General features: G+C 38.2%; 1 protein-coding gene across 2 annotated transcripts; it reads right to left on the minus strand.

Moving 5' to 3' along the window:
* Window positions 1-1,695: 1,695 nt before the first annotated feature.
* On the minus strand, window positions 1,696-19,884 carry LOC100647616 (PAX-interacting protein 1). Of its 2 annotated transcripts, none has more exons than XM_012309263.3 (5): window positions 18,591-19,884; window positions 14,380-14,935; window positions 9,611-9,942; window positions 7,404-7,895; window positions 1,696-5,142 (listed from the first exon to the last, which is right to left on the minus strand). In XM_012309263.3, exons 1-4 carry the CDS (start codon window positions 18,672-18,674, stop codon window positions 7,482-7,484), a joined length of 1,386 nt encoding a protein of 461 aa, XP_012164653.1. In that variant the 5' UTR covers window positions 18,675-19,884; the 3' UTR covers window positions 1,696-5,142; window positions 7,404-7,481. The 2 variants fall into 2 exon arrangements, with proteins under 2 accessions (XP_012164653.1, XP_012164655.1); XM_012309265.3 differs by having other exon boundaries at window positions 9,620-9,942; window positions 18,591-19,877.
* Between the last annotated feature and the right edge of the window lie 1,008 nt (window positions 19,885-20,892).

A 20,892-nucleotide genomic window follows, 5' to 3' on the forward strand; every position in this document is an offset into this window, starting at 1 on the left:
CAAATGAAATGATACAGAAAATCTAAAACATTTGAAACTTCTAATTTTACCTACGTACATACATTAAGGTAAACAATCTCTATTTAATTCTATTCCAAACGTATTATACGAAAATTATCCACATTACGAACATAATTTTTCACCGTAAAATTTTCACAACCGTTCCACGATAAATTACTTTGTCTATCGCTTGAAACTGTTCAACGATTCGTCGGCAACGACCATCGACAAATTTCTCAATAGAAACATCAGCGATTATACGCGTCGTGCGATGATTTTATTTAAGAGGAAGGTAGTTAGCCCGACAAAGAAAAGAAGCGAGAAAGAAAAAGTCTTATTTCGAGCAAAATATTTCTCAGCTTTGTCGTCGCATCGATTTCGTCGTAATTCGAAACTGGTAGTTGCACGTGTTGCAAATATTTGTTGCTCGAAGAAGCTAGTAAGGTTAATGAGAATGGCAAAGAAAGAGATAGATGGGAGAAGGTTTGTTGGTGCATAAAAGAACGAAGGGGATTCCATACCCAATGCTCGTGCCTGCCTCTCAAATGAAACGCTGAGCCTGCACATTGCATGTTACACCTAGAATCACGCGAAATGCGGACCTCCGCTAACCAGAACTTTTCGTTCCATAGTCTTTCTTCGTCGGCCTTTCCTCTTTTCCCTTCCGCTTGCTTCCTCGTCCAGTTTAATTAAGCGATTTTATTCGTTTATTTCTTTGCTGTTGCGTCGATCGATATAAGTACGAGGAGCTATGTTCCACTAAAACGACGTAAAATATTATCCTCAGCAGAATTACTGTACGTTCTCTATGATGGTGAAAGACATAAAGCGTGACAATTGGATATTTTCTAGTTATTGGCAACGCAGGAAAAAGTGGGACTTTGATGGAATAAAGTTGACGCATTTCGAACAACCGACGTACGATTAATTGTCGTTAATTTATACCTCTGTACGTGGACATTTCAACAAGATTTCTAGCTCACCGTTAATTTTTTAAAGGCAGGTATAATCTTTTCCAGCGCGTCTTTGACCACATTTTTTGGTATCATTAATGTCTCTGAAATCATTCGATCGTTACGAATTGATATTTACGCGCGTCCTATTTCGTATAACGAAATTCGTAATTTCGAAATAATTCGCAAGATGGACTACTTTCGTGTGTGGCAATTGAAAACGTTCGGAAGCTTTGCGAGTTGTAAAAATTCAGAAATTTCTGGGAATGATTTGCGTAATGCGTATTTCCGCGAAATTAATGCGAGAAATATTTATATTCGTAGTTCTCAGGTTGAAATTCAAAAGTTACCAAGTTTCAAAGTTGCGTAATAATACATTTTTTGAGATAACGCCAAGATAAATAATTAATGGCGAGTGGTAGTTTAATCGACATAAAAAAAAAAAGAAATACTTAAATTCACAATAATCAATCTCGATTTATATTTTGTATTTTACGTAACAAAGACCATCAAATTGTTTTGATGGCATAAACTAATAAAATAAAATAATCCTTGTGATACGACAATATGTATGTACAGGTTGAGAACTAAGAAAACTGTGGAAAAATTTCCTCTCGATTAGTTGTACGAACTATGAAAACCCGTTGTCTCGTTCTTTCTTTATTGAAACGAAGAGGATAACGTGACTGGGGAAAAGGATAGAATGATAATTAAAAAGTCAGAGGAAAAAGACAGCCAAACGTATCTGAAACTGTCGATATCGACGTTTATTTATAATAAGAAGTATAATAATTATTTTATGTACACATGAGACGATGTAACGGGAATTAAAACATTTTTAAGTCGAATCGGAAACATTCTCGGTCGACAGAAACGACCCAACGTAATCCAACCACGACAAAACAATAATATATATATAGTATATTCATATGTCATTCGATATGACAGTGGCGTAATTTTTGTATCAAGTCTGATACTTTCGCTTCTTCACAACCGCATGATCATGTTAAAGGAAAAAGAAAGGAAAGCTGCTGCTTCTTCGAAAATTTCAATTCCCAGATATATCGTATGACAATTATTCGCTATCATGCGTGATTACTAGGAATTGTTCGTTAGTAATCGGCCAGGAATTCGTGGCAACAAAATTTACGCCGCTGTGCAACGCAAACGATTACATCGTAGCCCCTCTTCTTCTCGTCTAACGATCCCCCTAAAATCAAACCTAAAAGTCGACTAATAATTTATAGATCTACCGTATACAGATCATTTTGTGCCATAATTACTAAAATTGATATCACTGTTCCCGTAGGTGTCGGTACGAAAATGTATCGGCACGCGTTCTTACGCATTTTCTTGAGATCCTTGGGTTCTCCTTCGCGTCGAACCCCATTGAAAACGCACGTTCGTCCCATTCGCGCTACACGATCGAACATGCTCGTAGACGCTAATATAATCCAAGCGAATTCTATTAATTAGACGAAGCGACCTCTGCGACACGATTTGAATCGGATTTCGCACCGCGGAACGTCGAAACGAGATGAAAGAGAACCTGTAAGGTTCTCCTTTCGTGATAAAGATAAATGAAGATAAAAGATGATCGTTCTTAAGGATGCACGATGATCTCTCCAGTACCGTTTACTCGTCGATCAACCCTTGTCTAACGTAGACTGGATCAATGTTGCTATTAGCGTAGGATATTTTATTTTATACCGTTGAAGCAAAAATCGATCAAAGAGAAACAGAACTTGAATGGTTGTTCGTTTCGCCTACGTACTAAAAATTGTAATTGCTTTATTTTGATCATTTTATATATATATAAATTTATATATATACATATATATTTACAACTTTACGTTTCACGTAAGTTCGTAAAACATAGCATAGTAATAATGAAATTTGCTTGAAAAATAAAATCGTTCGTACTGATGATCGTTAGAACTTCGTTTATCCGAGCAGGTTGGGAAACAAGATAGTTTAGTGGACTGTCAACGAATTCTCCAGCTATCGTCTTCGGTCTTTCTTATCAGTTTAGATAATGAAGAGAAAAAAGGCTTTCGTGCACGATAATTTGCTAACAAATGACTTTAACCAGCTGACAAACTATTAATCCTAGGTTTATATACTTCTTTCTTATCGTTCTTTCTTATCGCCGTTAATCGAGAAAAATCTGTAACTCGCAGCTTGTAGAATTTCGCCTGCAACGTTACCTGGCTGAACTGTAAGAAAGGATCCTGATACGTAGAAACAGGCAGCTGACCAGTCGTTTCTGTAACGCGTCCCACTGTCCCATGTTTCCAGCGTACAACTTATTCTCCGTGTAAACTCCGTTACAAGAATACACGTTCGAACGTAATGGAAGACTGTGGCTGGACCGCAGTTCGCATAATGTTAGCTAAGTTGTCAAGTTCCGATATCGAAAGTTGAACGTTACTTGTATAAACGAAGTTCTACCGCAATTCGGCGGAACGATAATTTCGTAGATTACGGAAGAAGGTAACGAACGTGAAATATCTGCAAGAGACAAGATTGACCCAGTCTTCGATTGTCAGAGGGTTAAGCAATCTCGGCCAAAGATCGGCCAAAAAAATTTGGCCATTTTCTAAATAGGTTCGTGGGTATTGGCACGAAAGTATCCGGTACAAATTTCCAGGACCGTGGTCCTGCTGATAAACTGCACGATCCTCGATATCGTGGCAACGCACAACTCGATCTCGAAAATTCGATTACGCTATTATACTGCACGCAAGTAACTATTTAGATATAAAAATTAATATAAACGAAGAGAGCGATAAGGAACGATGGAAACGGATAGCGATTCGCCAACACTAAATTGTGAAAGCTAACGCTGGTCGAGCCTTCTCGCTTCTCGTATGAAACGGATTCCCACCGCTGTGGCGTGTCGCCTTCTGTTTAAAACCGAGGTAGAAAAACAAGGAGGTCGTGTTAAAAATGTCAACTGTATTTTTCTTATAACAACGTACGAAGAGGATCAGAGCTTGCAAGGGGCTCCACTCGTAAACAACGTTGCTCTATGCTTCTTTCTATGATATTCGTAAGAAACTATGCGACGTCTAAAAATCGAGTTGTCTCGGAGCTTGAACAGTTAACGCAACGAATGATGTTGAATGTATCACGCTCTACATGATGTATCAATTCTTAAATGATACCGTTGAACCATAGATAACCAGAACGCTTTTAGTCAGGTTACTTAATTTCTCGATCTTTAATCTTATTCTGTATTCTCTGTTTCACAAGTTGATGGACGAAGATTAATAGCTTCTCGAACGTTTAATTTTATTTCGTAGGAGAAGCTATGCCTGAAAATCTCTAAAATGAAATAAATTGAGACTAGAAATCGCGCGTATCGGCAACGATTCTGTCATGTTCTCCTCCAACGTAACAAATTCCTTTACGATAGGGCGACTGAATTTGCAAAATAAAGAATATCCGTTTCGTGGAGCTAAGTAACTTAAAATTAAGTAACCCAATGCGAACAACGATAACAAAATATGAAAAATGCGAGGAGCTATGATCCAAAGATACCAATGGAGAATTAATATTACAAACACGAAATACGTATAATAGGTGATAATAAGCGGTAACGAAGGTTATCCAAACCGATCATTCGTGACAAACGTATCAATGGTATTATGGTTTTGCTAGAAATTAAATAACAAAGAAAAGGATGAACCTCGTGAACGCTAGACCCCTGACTTTAAGCTTCATCCTTGCCCCTTTTCTGTTTCACGCTTCGACAAAGTTCGCTTATATTTCCTTCTCTTTTCTTTATCCCGTTTCTTTTCTTCTTCTTCTTCTTCTTTTCGGTACAATATTTGGTAAAGACGTCCAGCCTACCGCGAGCGATATATTTATATACCTATGAGAATAGATCTAATTACCTTTAGTCTAACGACAGCTTAGTTGCGCTGCTAACTCCATACACGATTTACAAAGTTGGTTTTAACAGTCAAGGCTCTTTTTTTCTTTTTTCGCGTCACTTAACAAAGCTATACATATAAAGAAAAGAAAGGAGAACTGAACGCTATATACACGTAGACGAGCTTAAAAACGTGCCTAAGACTTAAGACTCGATTGAAAAGAGGAAGGAAACAAACGTTGTTTCTCGAAGGATATACCCGGTTGTTCGTCTGGTTCTTTGTCTTTCAGTCCCACGCGCATAGGTATGTCACTGTGAACAAAGTTTTGGGAAAAGATCATCGTTATGATTTCGCTTCCCGAGGTAAAAACAATTGTTTCGTTCTAAAGCAATCGTTTGGTCGCGGAGCCGACCAACTTGCCGATTCCAATGATCTTGAATTATATCGTCAGGTTCGACATTCGCAACAACTTCTCCCTGTACGTGTTACCGTCGCTCGGCTTTACTCTCCGAGATATTCGCGAAAGTTCCTGTTTCCACGACGTACGACGATTTTAATGATCGAATAGTCCGGTTTTTTGAATATCATGGCTAAAGTGTTGCCAGTTTTGAATAACAATAATATAATACGAGGCTTACTATGACTCGTATCGCTCTTATCACTTAATATATTAATTTGCTATATCATCGACACCGCCAAATGATAATCATTTAACCTGAGTTTTCTTTCTTACGTGAGATTGTAGAAAATAAGTTAGCACGTCCTTCTGTGCCAAATGGAAGCAAATTGATCAAAATAATCGTAAGGTATATCGAACTGGTTTTTCGCGCATATCGCGGAAATTAAAATCGAGCAACGTTAACATGTGCGGAGAGAAGTTGTACGGGAAAAACGTTGATAGCATATTTCAAGGTCATTGAAATCGGTAAGGTCGATCACTTTGCGAATAACCATCAACTATTGCCTTCTTTCAGGTAAAAATAATCTCACCTTTCGAAACGAATTGAACGAAGGATATTGGAAGTAGAAAAAAGAAAGAAACTCTTTGAAATCACGAATTCCATAAGACTTCTCGCTTTTAACTTACGTTCTTGGAAAATAGAATGTATCTTCCGTGAGTACTACGCGGCGGAAAATAATTTGAATAAAGAAAAGAAATAAACATTGCAGTGTAGTTTACGAAGATCGAGATTCTGAATATATTTATGGAGAGACGTAAAGCCGAAAGGATTTTCGTTATAATATGAGGATTTACGCAGAGATTACAAGTTGATCCGATGGAAAATCTAAAGGACAGCTTTAATCCCATTCGAACGATCGCTTTGCATTGTTCTTGACAAAAATACGAGAACGACTGTGTTCGTTTTGTTATAAAATATACAAATAGGTACATGGAACGTCTAATAATCTAAAGAAACAATATTACCGTTAAAAATAAAGAAGATGTAAAACCAACTGTAACGGGTAACAAATAGAAAACAAAGTATAAAATATGAAATTAGAAACAAATCTGCATCTAATGCGTAAACTGTATACATGTGCGTATACCTAACATCGTATAGAAAACTAGGAAAAGTTCATTCGATCGAGTAAATACTATGGAATTACATTTACAATTCTCAATTAATTATTCCGAAAACTTAGATAACAAAATTGAATTGAAATCTTGAAACATTCACAGTAATAATATAAATATCGTTATCATTAAAGTAACAAAAATATTATAGTCCAAGTATCCTTCAGCAACTCAAATAAAAAGATCTTGGAACCCCATAATTCTAAGACAACGATTGTTATCGAAACATCAACAATAATACTGAAAAGGGTTACTTTAAATACGTACATTGTTCACATGTACAAATAATAATAAACTAAATTGCGGATTTTTATGCAATTATTGGATATTTAATTGAAGGTATAAGACTACCCGGAATAAACACGATATTTATACAAAAATCTATGATATAACCAGAGTACAATAATCGCGATGATATTTATTGCGTAAAACAAAATTCTGCCTACGTTTCGTGTTTCAAACCCTCTGAAATTTTATTTTCATGCTATCGGTCTGTCGTAAGATTATATTATTATTGCAAACGATAATTTTTCTATTCTTTGCCTGACACTGGATCAGAGTAAAACATTTGATCCGTTTGATTTCGTTTATCCTTAAACTAACGAAATTGCCTTTAAGGATTAATCGCCTCTACAAGGATATAAATTTGCATAAATATCCGCAAGTAATATCCTAACATAACACGCTACGTTAAAGCGAAAATCCCCTTTAAATGCGGCGCGGACGAGCGATTTCTTGACGCTGCGTCCTCGCTGCGTGTTTGCCATCGTTTTCTCGGTTAAAAACAACGAAGACAGACGTATGACGCATAGCTGACAGAGAAAACGCAGCGTAAAAGAGTCACTCGTCCTCGCAGGACCTTAAAAACAGAAGAGGCATTACGAAGAAATCGCTTCGTATCCTAATCCTTCGAATATCTGTCCCGAAAACTCAAACGAACTGCACGACTCTCTTATTCTGCTCGAAGTAGAAAGAAAAATAATAGTCGCTACTCACCGATCGAGAACCTCGTACAACGAGCACACGACGGATGTCTGTTCAGGTCCAGCAAGCGCCTCCTCGGCGCTGTCGATGTCACAGATAAACTTCTGGACTCGCAGGCGCTGGTTGATGTTGCTGTTGTGGAGGCGGTTGTTGTTGTTGCTGTTGATTTTGCGATTGATGCTGCTGCGGCTGCGGTTGTTGCGACTGCGCTTGCTGTTGTTGTTGTTGTTGCTGCTGCTGCTGCTGCGACGCCTGTTGCTGATGATGATTGTGGCTGTGATTGTGATTATGGCTCTGTCGCGTTCTAAGAATATCCCATCTTTGTTTAAAAAGATCACGTTCTTGCTGGATCCGAGCCATCTCGATCTTCATTCGCTGAAGTTCATTCTGCAGATTGCGATTTGTCGTCTCGAGGTCGTGTCGTTGTTGCAACCGTTTGCTACGGCAATTCTGAGCGTAACCACGATTCTTCAAGGTTCGCCGCTTTTGCTTCAGACGCACCACCTTTGTAGAACAGGGACATCCGTTTTACCAACGAATTCGATGGAAAATCACGAGGATAAGAGTGTCGCAAGAGGTGAATTGGTATGGTTCTGTATTATTTCGTTAGTTAATCCGTACGTGCGAGCAATTAATACGCTGGTCATGCAAACAGCGTAAAAAGAAGCTCGAAGCTTTACTTTTACATCTTGTTTACCTTCAACGTAAAAATATCCAGAGAATGGGAATCCACAGCGTTTTCGTGATATTTTCTATAGAAAGTAACAAAGTTTCGCAAGAAACATAGTTGCATTAGAGTTCATCCGTAATCCGAGTACGTAGTTTTCTTATTTGGAAACCACTTTTACGTATTAGAAATTTGAAATTAATAGAGTCGAATTACTTCGTTTCGTTCGTCGAGAAGGTAGACGTGACAATATGCTTTTGATAGAAATATAACGATTTAATGTTGCTTCATCATTCAGTATAATTTATTATGCCTAAAATATACGAACGACGAGTTAGCTCGTCTTTTCCTCGGACAACAGACACGCGAAATACGTTAATTAAAATAGTGTATCGTTATTGCGTGTCAAGGTAGATTCTAATTAGACAGTAATTAGTAATCAATGTGTTACTTGTGTCTTATGCGTATAAATAATTGTTTTTCAAACGGAACCTTCGTTTCTATATCGAAGGAACAGAAGGAAATTTTCAATTCTTCGTATGCTGCGAATAACTAAAAGAGAATATATTTAGTGTATCGTATAACTATACAAAAACTGTTGTGGAATTCAAATATCGCTAATAATACGTAAATCATCTCGTACAAGGTGGATGAAAATTGCTGTAGAAATGATTTGAGAAAACTTGTCCAGCTGAATACTAATTTTTAAAATCGTGTATAAAAGAAGTTAAAAAATAAAAGGACACTAATATCACGAACAGCGAACAGACTCGCGCGTCTAACTAACAAACGGTTCGTTCTACTGCAGTCATGGATAATACATAGATACCAATATACCAATTCACGCTCGCTTCACACATAGTTATCTAACTAGGAAAATCCTATGTATTTCGCGATTTCGCCAAAAGGTTCTCTTCGAATCCATTCATCTTAATCGCTACCGTTAAATAATCCATCATCGTTACGACCAATAAGCGCAAACAGTTTACAAGAAATCGTACCAAGACCGCGATAAAGAAATCTGTACGAGGTAGAACCTGATTATTCGAATTGATCATTTCGCGCTCTCTTCGTATACTCGAATGACTTTGTCTTCGTACGAGAGAGGATCATTTATTTCGAACTGTCTTACAGATATTAATATCGACATGCGCGGTCAATTACCAGACAGTTTGACGCGCTTTTTCAAGACTAAACGATCTTTGGACAGCTGGAAAACCTTTTCCTGTCGATTATTAATAGCAAAGATTGATGGGAAAGACACTTAACGCGAAAAAACGTGTTAAAGGATATCTTTGAATAAAAACATGACAATTTCTTTCGCTTCTTATTCTTATTTCTTGAATTCCCTGACGAAATGATCATCCTGAAGTTTCCCATTGATCGGTCGTTCCTTCGATTCGTATTTCGATGATAATCAAAGTTCTACCATAGGAAAAAGAATCGCAAGAGGTACAAACACGCGGAGCAAACGAGTGGCGAACTGCAAATTGTGAATGAAACGAAAGCGAGGCATTACCTATGCGAAAGTGTCGTTAAAAATGTAAGAGACCTGACTCACCTCTTCCCGCGGGCAACCATGAAGGCGTTTGTTCAATTCGCGTACGGAAAGCGACATGAGCAGCTCGTCGTTCATGAGTTCTTCCTGGGGATTGTTACTCCCGCAATTCTGGTAAAGGACATTGCCTCTGTGCGGTGGAGTGGAGCCACCAGCAGCGCAAGAACTCACTGAACAAACGCTCATCGGTCTTCCCGGTTGCATCTGTATGCCCTGCATGGTGTCTTCCATCACTGGTATTCCACTTCCGCCCGCGGGAAGCATCCCGCCGCCTGTTCCCGCACCTCCGTAGTATTCTATGTGGCCCGACATCGTGATGTATCCACCTGCGACAACAATATTTGCCGACTTCCAATCTTCTTCTTTCTAAAGGATAAACCATTTCGTGCCTCTTTATTTAACCTCTTTGTATCGCGGACGAAATGCACGAGAGACGTCTGACACGCGGATTTTTCAGTATTCGGAACCGAATATCGTCACGCGCGCGGAAAATTTGCCTTTAAACGAGTAACATACTTTGCGTGTAACTGACTCGTTAGTGGCTACTCGCGAGTTAGATCTTCGTGAACCGATACGTTACACTTGAATTCGCGAAAACGAGGAAACATCTCGCGAAAAGACACACTCGTTGTGAGATCTATTGGGTTGGCAACTAAGTGATTGCGGATTTTGTCAATACCACCTAATGACAAAATCCGCAATCGTTTAGTTGCCAACCCAATAGTTGGAGACTTTACGTTCAGCAACGTTGCACCGCGAGATATCTGCGCGAGACGATTGAGAGCGACCAACGTATTTGACGAAATACTCGAAAGTGGATCCTTTTTGATTATAGTCGTGTAAGTAGCACAATGATGGAACATCTAAAGATATATTCTGACACACTAGAACATCGATTGAACGATGAACGCGTGACGCTTATCGCTACAAGTTTTAATTTATGTCTGTTCGACGTTCCGTATCAATTATTGCTTGCTGACTGTTCACCAGCGATACGATCGCACCAGCGAAATTAGTAGGAAAGTAGAAAGCTACAAAAATATCCAATTGCAACAACTTGTCACGCTACTCTCTGTGTTCAACCGTTTCCATATTTTAACATGTGGCGGCACTCGACAAGGCAAATACCACCACTCGACACTAACTAGTGATGGACGATGGCAGCGCAGTGGTTAGCGCCTTAGGTTTCGAACGTTCGGAACCCGGGTTCGAATCCCGGCGACGACCGGAGTCCGATTTTTCTTCTACGCAACTAAATTAGGGGGAAAATCAGCAACAATTACTCCGGACGAGGACCAGCAACGATCATCACGGACTGTACATCTCAAAAACTTCCATTGTTTCAAAACTTTAGCTTCGTCGCTTTCAATCTAAATGTTTCGTCGTCCTTTAACGTGTCTATTGTACTGACATTTAATTATTTAAATAGTGCATTTTTTAATAAATGCTATTTAACGCTGCAACCTGTTTGCGTTTCAGTGGAAACAAAAACAACGCTAAATCTACTGAAACAACGTGTCCTACTCTTAACGACAATGCCAAGGTACATGTGGTACGTAAAAAATGTTAGAAATCTTCCCAAAAGGATCTTGAATCAATCGTATGAAGTTTGAGATGCAAAAACAGCGAGAATTCTCGAATTAAAAGGGTTTTGAAAAAAGGAAACGCAGCCATTCGTATAAACGAAAGATATTTTAGCAATCGGAGATGCTTCAATTTTCAGAAATGAAATATGTTTCGTTCACAAAAATCGAATGTAAGTCGAACGTAAAACTAAAAGCAGGAAACCTTCTTCCACAGCTGGTAGTATAAACCTACCGGTGATAGGTAATAACATAGAAGCGAAATTTCTTAATTTTCCGGCTATTTTACGAAATTGCTTTCTCGTTTCGATTTCACGATGAAAATTCGAATTTCCTTACATTCTGGACATTTTTTAAATTGCATCGCAGCGTCGTCAAATCGAAAGATCTTCAAGAGATAGGTAATCGTAAAACGAACATCGTCTCTGTCTGTCGTATACTTTAAAACATATGTTCACACCTCTGTTCTGTATAGTAAAAGCAATCACGATAATGATGGTTAACATTAGAACCACCAGACCAGTCAAATTGACTGGTTTTACAATTTTATTTTAAAATTTCTAATTCATGTTATATTTTTCCACAATGATGCAATAACTTTCGCAACGATAACTAAAAGAATAATATAATGAATTCTATTTTGTCTTTTATGTATTCAAACTGAAAATAATTTTGTATCAAGGCTTCTTATACCAATACTAGTCAAAATGACTGGTACTTGTCAAAGTGTAAAAGGGTCCTGTAATCTGTTTATCGAACCTCAATTAACCAGTTTCCTCGTTTTCTACAACTTGCCACACGTTTTTCCAATTTTTACCGCGTATCGTTCGATATGATGATATCAGATATCAGGAAAATTCCGGATCGATCGCTAGATCGCTAGATGCTAACACTAGAAATACCACAGCAATCAAAATGACTGGTTCTACAATTTTATAAATGTGCCAACCCTCGTTTAAGGATCATAGTCCTAGATGGATTAATAATACCAAAAATGTACTACATAACAAGGAATTCCTTCTGTAAGAAAGTAATAAATCAATAAATATAATTGCGTATTTTTTAAAGACCATTCATTTTCACTGGTTTTGGTAGAAACAGCTTTGTGTTAACTATCGGTAGTTGAAGGTTAAAGTTTCCGTCGCGAAAGATTTAGAACTCTTGGCTGTATGTCGCAAAGAACAAGTCACGTTTGACATTTTATTTCAACAAAAGGCTCGTACCTTATAAGTTATCGTTAAATATTACATAATTCGTCTGTATTTCTTTTTATATATTTTACCCAATAACGAATACATCTTGACGTATTTATCTCTGTTCGATTAAACTATAACACAAAAAGGTACGTGTACATACATCATATTGGATTGACAACTAAGTGATTGCGGATTTTGTCATTGCCACCTAATGTTTCACGAGTCATATGAGTTATACACTGACCATACACTGATCATACACTGTCTTTGCGAATACGTTTGTACGAGCGACTTTGGGCATTGTCTATATTTATTTAATTTATTTCAAATATATTCGACGGGTTGCAACAGCAAGTTCTCGTTACCGTTTTATCAATCCTCTACAATTCCACCACAAATTGGCCATTTTCTCATTACCACCTAATGGCAAAATCCGCGATCACTTAGTTATATGTTTTATTTGATATAAGACGGCAAGGAATCAAACAGACGCATGATCATGATTAAAATTTGTAATGGCCAGTGTTTGAAACATGTTGTTAGACGTTGCACGATCTTGCGTAATTATTATACTTTGCAGTTGATCTCGTGTACACGTTTTCACTTTTGCCAGAATTTGTTGTTGTATTTTTTAACGCGTTCGTAAGAAGTTTAAACAAACTGAGAATCATATCATTGTTATTCTTATCAAGAACGATGATTTTAAGTTTAGTCTTAAATTACACGCTAATTGTGGCAATTGATTGGATTGATCAGATTTTTCATTTTAAATTTAGATGCGACATTTAGAATATCTTTGCACCTTTCTCTAATAAAACTTTCGCTATTTTGTAATTCAATAAACATAATTCAAAGCAGTTAATTACCTACCCTTGTACAAACTTCATGTAACTGAGAATTCTCGCTCAATTTTTGATCTCCTAATCCTTTAACAGCCACTTGGTCGTTTCAATGTTACGACAAATGAAAAGTAAGTACGTTGATGTACCAACGATTTCAATCTAATGCTAATTCATCGCGCCAATAGCTGACAGTAGCCAAAAATTTCAAGCTAAAGTGTATTTAGCACATGCTGTGTCTCACAAAATAAAAATACAAACATCACTTTCAAGAGGATATGTTAGGATTATGATATGAGCAGAAAGTTTGCGTAGCCAGCGAATAGGATAATTCGCGTAGAGATGAAGCTCTAACAGAGATAAACATAATGCATCAGTGCTATCTTTTACAGTCGTTGCAATAGGATAGATCTGCAAATTTTAAGTAAATTTTCGATGCGACGATCAGCTTTTTAATTTCTCTAAAAATACTAATTCTTCAAATGCTCAGAGGAAGTAATATCACTCTGTTGTTTCAGGCATTTGTATTGCCATAAAATATACTTTAACGTAACATGTAGTTGCGATTCCAACCTACGACTATTGTATGCTACAACGACTATAATCATATTTAATAAAACGATATAACTTTCGTTTGAGCGATCCATCTTACTTCTAATAGTAAAGAGGTGCTATCCAAAATTTGATTTATTTTTTCCCATGGTTATTCATTCATCCTGCTAACTATATGTATATATCCTATAACACTCCATACAAACCGACAAACATACAACGACTCGGTACATTAAGAATTTGTTAACTTTTTAAATTTGAAATATATGAATGCCGTTTTTGTTTCAAACAAGGGCAGGACTTTTGATGTTTCAAGAAACTCTTCAGCGTAAAACTGAAACGAGGGTTTACGCGCATCAACGACGATTCCTCCTTACTTCCCTCGATCTTAATAAACGTTCTAACAGTAGAGAAATACAATATAATAAAAAAAAAATGGTTCAAGAAAGACGCGGAAGCGTTAAAAACGAAATCCATCTCTCTCAAAGATCTACCTTGTTTCAAACGCCCAAAACCGCGTTTCGTTACGGAAAAGTAATCAAACTGCCTCGTTGGAAACCCCCGGAAGTATCTAAACAAATTCCTACACTCACCTGTATGCTTGGTGTGGCGCTGCAGGTGTTGCGGATCTTGGAAATGATGGTGCATGGGTGCGGAGGGCCAAGCCTCGTGATGAGGTTCCGGTGTTTGCTCCTGAGGGCAGTGAGGCCTGAGGTCGAGCGGTTCCTGCCTCAGGGACTGCGTCAACCAACCCATGACTCCGGGCTGTCTGCAAAAGCCCTCGCCAGCCTGCATATCGTCTTGGACGATAGAGCTGGGTTGTTGCAAATGAAGAAATAGACTTCTATCGCGGGAATCGCGATCGCCCCGATGCAATTGCAACGGTGGGGGCGACGCTGAGACCGGAGGCGTATCCGGCGGTGTTCCAGGATGCGAAAGGGTCGTCAGATGAGAAGCTGCACCCGGTGGTGCCTTCACCAGGACGCCGTGCTGCACCTGAATGTGCGGCTGTCCGTAAAGCGGATGGGGTTGCTCAAGCTCGTGCGCCGGCGGCGTCAGAGGCGCTAGAGCCAGACCTTGCGCTTGTAGAGCCTGGCCAGGTAATTGCACCACACTACCGTTCACCATCATTGGTGAGCTGATTCTTACCTGGATGAGCAAATAGCGATTCGTTAATTTCTTTCTTTCTTCCCCTTTGTCTAACAGGTTTCTGGTTACTTAGGTCGTCTAAGCTTCGACCTTCTAAACCTACGATTTTCAACTTTCTGTCTATTGAGTTGGCAATTCAGTAATTGGGAATTTTGTCATTAGGTGGTATTTACAAAATTCGCAATCACTTAGTTGCCAAGCCAATGCTATTAAGTGGTCCGAAATGTTTCTTTCGTTTTATGAGGAAATAATGGATGCACAACATTTCCCGTTTTATATTATTTTATCGAATTACGTATGATCCATTTTGTTCTATCAAGATAATCACCACGTTTGAGAGATTAGGTTTCACGTTTGTGTAAAGATGAATCGTTGTAAAAGACGTGTCTGCAAAAGAAAGACACTTTCCGGACAACCTAGTACGAGACTTTAACGTAGTCTCTCGCGTTGTAACGAAAGAATGAGCAAACGATCGTATACCTAAGGTCCAGCAGGACAAATTTTCAGGAACGAGAAAATGACTCGAACGATCCTATTGCAGAGTTATATCTGAGTCAGCGAGGAGGTACTACAGGAAACGTAATAAGATTAAACGATCAAATAATTTCTAGAAATAAAGCACGTGATATATACACTATGTGTATATATACACTACCGAATTACGATAATTACAACTGAAAATCAACATTTTTTAGTGACTATTATTGTTAAATATTAACGTTAGCTGAACAAACTTCTCATTCCTACGAGTAAGAGTTTTATCCTCAAAGAAAATTATGACCAGCGAGCTGACTATGGAAGTACACAACGTATACTTTGCTGTTCGTTATACCACTAATAAAGAGTTATGTAATCTATTTTCAAACTTAGATTCCGATATTCCCGTTATGTCGGTCAACCAAATTTGACAAATTACAAGACGAATTACTTAGCTCAACTCAAATATCCTTCTGATTCCTAGCTTACCCTGTCACACGTTATATTACATCTACGAGATAGGTACATTACATATTTCGTTTATCTAGCATTCGTTAATATCTTGGTTACTCTTGTCGATACAAACAAATCGTTCCAGGAGAAAGTTAGTTGGTACAGGAAAATAAACATCATTGTGTAATAAAAGATATTACTTAATTATCTCGTATAAACGTTACTTGTCCTGATATAATTTTTTTATCGGCAAAGACAAGTAAAAATATTAACGAGTATCAACACGTATACATTTGAAATACATTTGATAATATTGATTGATATTATGCTACTTCGGCAAAGACAAATTAGTTTCTACAAATAAAGTTTAATCGGTTTATAAGCTTCGTTTATAATTTTAATATCTAGTTCTCCTCGTAATTTTGTTATTCCGGTTATTATTTTTACTCTATATTCCAGACATCGAGTATGGAAGAAAATAGAAATAGAGATGATACACGATGTAATTAATCAGATTGGAAATGGTGGCAAGTTGCCTATTTGATAATGTATCGACGTGTTTCGAAAGTAGATGGATTATTATATAAGTAATACTTTGAGCATTGCTTATAGAGACGCGTTTGGCTTAGGCACTAATTTGTTGACCTAAGTATTTAAATAACAAGGAGTAACGTATCTAGAAATTATGTGATTCTTGAACGTAAACCGAAATTTCGAGCAATAAATATTTCTCGATAATGTACCGTCGGATTAACTTTTATCGAATTATTAGAATTAAAATACAAACCTGAAATATTTTTTCCAAGTAGGTAGATAGATACCTATCTCTTAACGCGTGTACCTACCTATAATAATACATTATCACAATTTTTGTAAACAAGAAATTCTAGGGACAGAAAGATTAAAAAAGAAAATATATCGTTCGATCGATATTTGTGTAATTTTCGTGATAACGGTAGATACCTATTTTTCATTGAAATCTGAAAACCTCGAGAAATCGCTCAAAGAGTTTAATATTTATCGTCCGATGTTTATATGGAAACATGTTCCGTTTTCCGCTTTTCATATAAATATATAACGTAATAATTTCAAGCTTATATAACGTAGAACAACGCACGTGACTCCATTTACACACACGATTTCAACGTCAGTGGAAACTTTCAGCGTGTGTTAAATCACAACGCGTATGAATTAATTCGTCTCTGTGTTCGCTAAAAAAAAGGGGGGGGAGAAAAAAATAAAAAAATATAACTTGCGAATAATGTTTTTCAATGGACGCTCATCGACGTGCAGATTCGATGAATCGACAGACACCCGTAACGAAAATTATTTTCCGATCGTTGGTATAATTCGATAAATTAATTCTATCGTGAAAAAACCGCGTAACAAGTACACTTAATTTAGAATAAAAAATCAATGTTTCGAAAAGTAACTTATACTTAATACACGATGCATCGTGATTAAAAAGTTATCATAGTTTCTCGTCGTTTAGGTACTGATCAATCTCGTTTTACCATGTAGTCGATGAACTATAGATAATAATAGCTACTTGTTGAATTTTACCTCGTTTTGTAACAGGAAGCTATTTTTAATATCGTTGCAAGAACGCCTTTCGCGTTTGAACGAAACTCTATTAAAATGTACGAGTACCTAAGTACCTACTTATACTCTTTCCATTTAAAGTAGGGTATTTCCAATGCAAAACATCAAGATAGTGATCATATTTATATTATATATGATCGTTATATACGGCCGTATCTATATTATATTATATACTCGTATTACATTCTCGAATGTTTTAATTTAAAGAATCAAGCGACATCGTAAACTATAAAAATCCCTATACGACGCTGTCATTCATCGAGTCAAACTCGATTAATTACTAAATTTAATTCTTATTAGATTCAAATGAAAATAAAAACGTTCACGATAATGAAAAATAAATTAGAATATCTCTCTCTCTCTCTTTCTCTCTCTCTCTATATATATATATATGTATGTATATATGTATATAAATCCTAATTTAATATCGACTGTGGATGTTTGGGGAATTTCGTATTCTTACGAAGACCAATTAAAGGAGCGAAACCAAAATAGGGATTTGTTCCGCTTTACTTTGGCTATTTTATATACTATGTGCATTCCATAGGCAGGTATGGTTAGCTATCGTGTAAACGTACAAACGTTATTTAAGTAGGTAAGTATATTCATACAGTAAATCTAGTACTTACATAATATACATATAATATTTTTTATATAGTAAATATTCGATACTACGTATTAAGTATACATTATACATACCTATACGTTACAGCGAATGTACTATTAGTTTGATAAATATATACCCTACGCGTAGGTAAACACACACGTCACTTTACACAAATATGTAAATATCTACCTTGAAACAACAAAATTTAAGCTTTGTCACTAGTAGGAGAAACACACTACTACGTTATTCGCATAGTATATCTAAACGAACAAACTTACTAAAAATATTAGATAAGAATTTCATTGTATCTACCTGCCTATACTTTCGTACTTTGGAACATCGTGTAAATTCGTATACACCGACGAAACCACACAGTCGTGTATACGTACGTACTATTTACTAAATTTGACGCCTTCGCCGCAACATATAGGTATATAAGTACGGATGTAGGATAAAACACGGCTAATACGAATATAAGAGAACGTGAACCTCCAACGGGAGGAATCGACGACTAACCTCTCGCTTAACGTCGGCGGGATCGAGATGATCGAGAACAAACTCCTGTACGTATTCTCTCGCAAGATGCTCCTCGGCTTCCATCTTAACCTCGTCGACCTCTACCTCCACCTCCTGCGCCTCCACCTCCTCTACCGGACCCGTTGTAGCCGCATACGGGACCGTCTTCTCGCTGCCACCGCCACCGCCACCTGCACCGCCGCCGCCTTCGCCACCCCCTGGACAACTCGTCACCGTTTGTTGCGTCGTGACCACTTTTCCAAACGACTCCACCTAACGATTCGAAGGACGCTATTCCCGATCTTCTCGCAAATTACAACACCCCCCACCACAAAGTCCAACAAAATCCTCGATATTTCACCCCAACATCCACTTTATTATTATTCTTATTTATCCCGTTCTTTCGATCGGACGGCGATCACCAGCAAGCAAATTCAACAACTGTCGACAGTCTCGTCGAACGGTAGCGACGTTTCGTGCGATTCAAAATAGATGGACCGATGGAAAATGTACGTACAGCAGCGCTATATTTCTATATATCTATATGATAGAATACTCGACGAACAGTAGATTTATAATGCCGGCGGGAAGATAAGTATCTCCAGTCAATAGGAATATACGATGTTCAGCGGATGAGAGGTTAATCACTGTTTGCGAACCACGGAACCATTTTATCGCACCATTGTTGCACGATCATTGTTTCGTTTTGCGAAGAATTCACTCGAACGGAGACCTGACTTTTACGGTGCTTCGCGTCTCTCGCGTAACGTCGATCCACTGACAACACTATCACCCGCGGCACACTTTTCCCAGACTGTTCCCGCCAAAAAACGGTCCTGCTCGCAGAACCGACTCGTCAATCTCTCCAACCATTCGATCTTCGATACTTCGATTTTTCGATTCTTGTCAAGTTTGCAACGTATCCGTAGAAGCTTCACGGATCCGTACGAAGAACTCGACGGCTGACTTATCGCTCACCGTTGTATCGTGATTTTTGTCGCGTGCGCGTAGGTCGCAAGCCGGCATCCAGTAGAAAAGAGAAAAAGAAGGCGCGTGATAAGCGACGCTGGATACGAGTGCGGCGAGTGATACTCTTCCGACGAGTGTGGTAGAGAAGTGACTCTACGCGCAGGACACGGTGACGTCAAGGCTAGGCGTGACCAGCGTTCACTCGATTCTGGGGTGCGCGTGCAACGATTGGCTCGGCAGAGCTGGAGTCGCCATTTGCACGCCGCTCTCTTACCCCCCACCATCGGCCAACCACCTTGTCACTCCCGGCACGGATCTCTCCCGTGCCTCCGCGGACGTACCATTAATTTCTAAAGTGATTATTATAATTTTTCAGCGGACGCGTTGCTCCGCTTAACCCCACCCCTTCGCCTGTACTTAGGCGCGCGCGCGCACACACAAACACACACATACGCCGTCTCCTAGCGATCTTTGCCGCGTACCGCTCTCTTTTCTCGGGATTTCAATTTAGCGCCGCTCGGTATATAAGAGGTGACTCGTTATCGCGCGGCCACGATCCTACAAATCGGAGTACGATTTTCCGCGGGAGAACCGTGTAACTGAAACACGCAAGTGTGTACGTATCGTGCACGCCGATGAAATATCGTTGGCTGAAGAATCGCAACTATATCGCGATAGAGTCAAGCACAAGGTTGGTAAATAGGCGGATTGTTTTATTCCGTCGATGGAAATTATACGTAGGTTCTTAGCTTCTAAACGAAGACACCAGCTTTGCTTTTGCTTAAACAGTTGGCTAATTTCACGAGTACACTCGCCATGCGTAAAAGGTAGTTACAATATGCTGTTTAAATTGAGATTTAATAATTGTAATAAATTGGAAAGTAAAATATATAAAGTATACTCGTCATTGTTTACTCTTTTGCGACACATTTTACGTACACGCTTTTCGGTCCTCAACGGTCAGGTTAATAATAGATTAGGGTATCCTATATTATGATAATCCTTATAGCCATCCCGCTTGGGACAGGTAGGTAGAAATAAGGAAATATTTACAGTTCTCATTGTTCCGGAAGAAAATATATAATCCAATGAATAGACAGGTATATCGAGGGGAAATATTTGCAGGGGCGTGGCTTGTTTCGTTTGCAAAAATATGATATCGTCTCACAACTAGTCGGATAGGTGTACCGCAAATAACATTACCTGTGATAAGTAAAATGATCCGTTAATTATAATTTCGATAACGTAATTACGATAACATTCGGCAACGTCTCGTAGCAAGCGGATAAACAAGATTGAAATGTAACTAAAATATAAGATCCGACGATCGCTT

The sequence above is a fragment of the Bombus terrestris genome, chromosome 6 (assembly GCF_910591885.1).
Source record: "Bombus terrestris chromosome 6, iyBomTerr1.2, whole genome shotgun sequence".
Classification (NCBI taxonomy): Eukaryota; Metazoa; Arthropoda; class Insecta; order Hymenoptera; family Apidae; genus Bombus; species Bombus terrestris.

What these genes read in the sequence shown, in the direction of transcription:
- LOC100647616 (XM_012309263.3), bottom strand. Translation starts at nt 18,674, where the DNA reads ATGGAAGCCGAGGAGCATCTTGCGAGAGAATACGTACAGGAGTTTGTT. An exon ending in CCGCCGACGTTAAGCGAGAG is followed by an intron (nt 14,936 to 18,590) that starts GTTAGTCGTCGA and finishes TTGCTCATCCAG; the next exon opens with GTAAGAATCAGCTCACCAAT. An exon ending in GCGCCACACCAAGCATACAG is followed by an intron (nt 9,943 to 14,379) that starts GTGAGTGTAGGA and finishes TTGTTGTCGCAG; the next exon opens with GTGGATACATCACGATGTCG.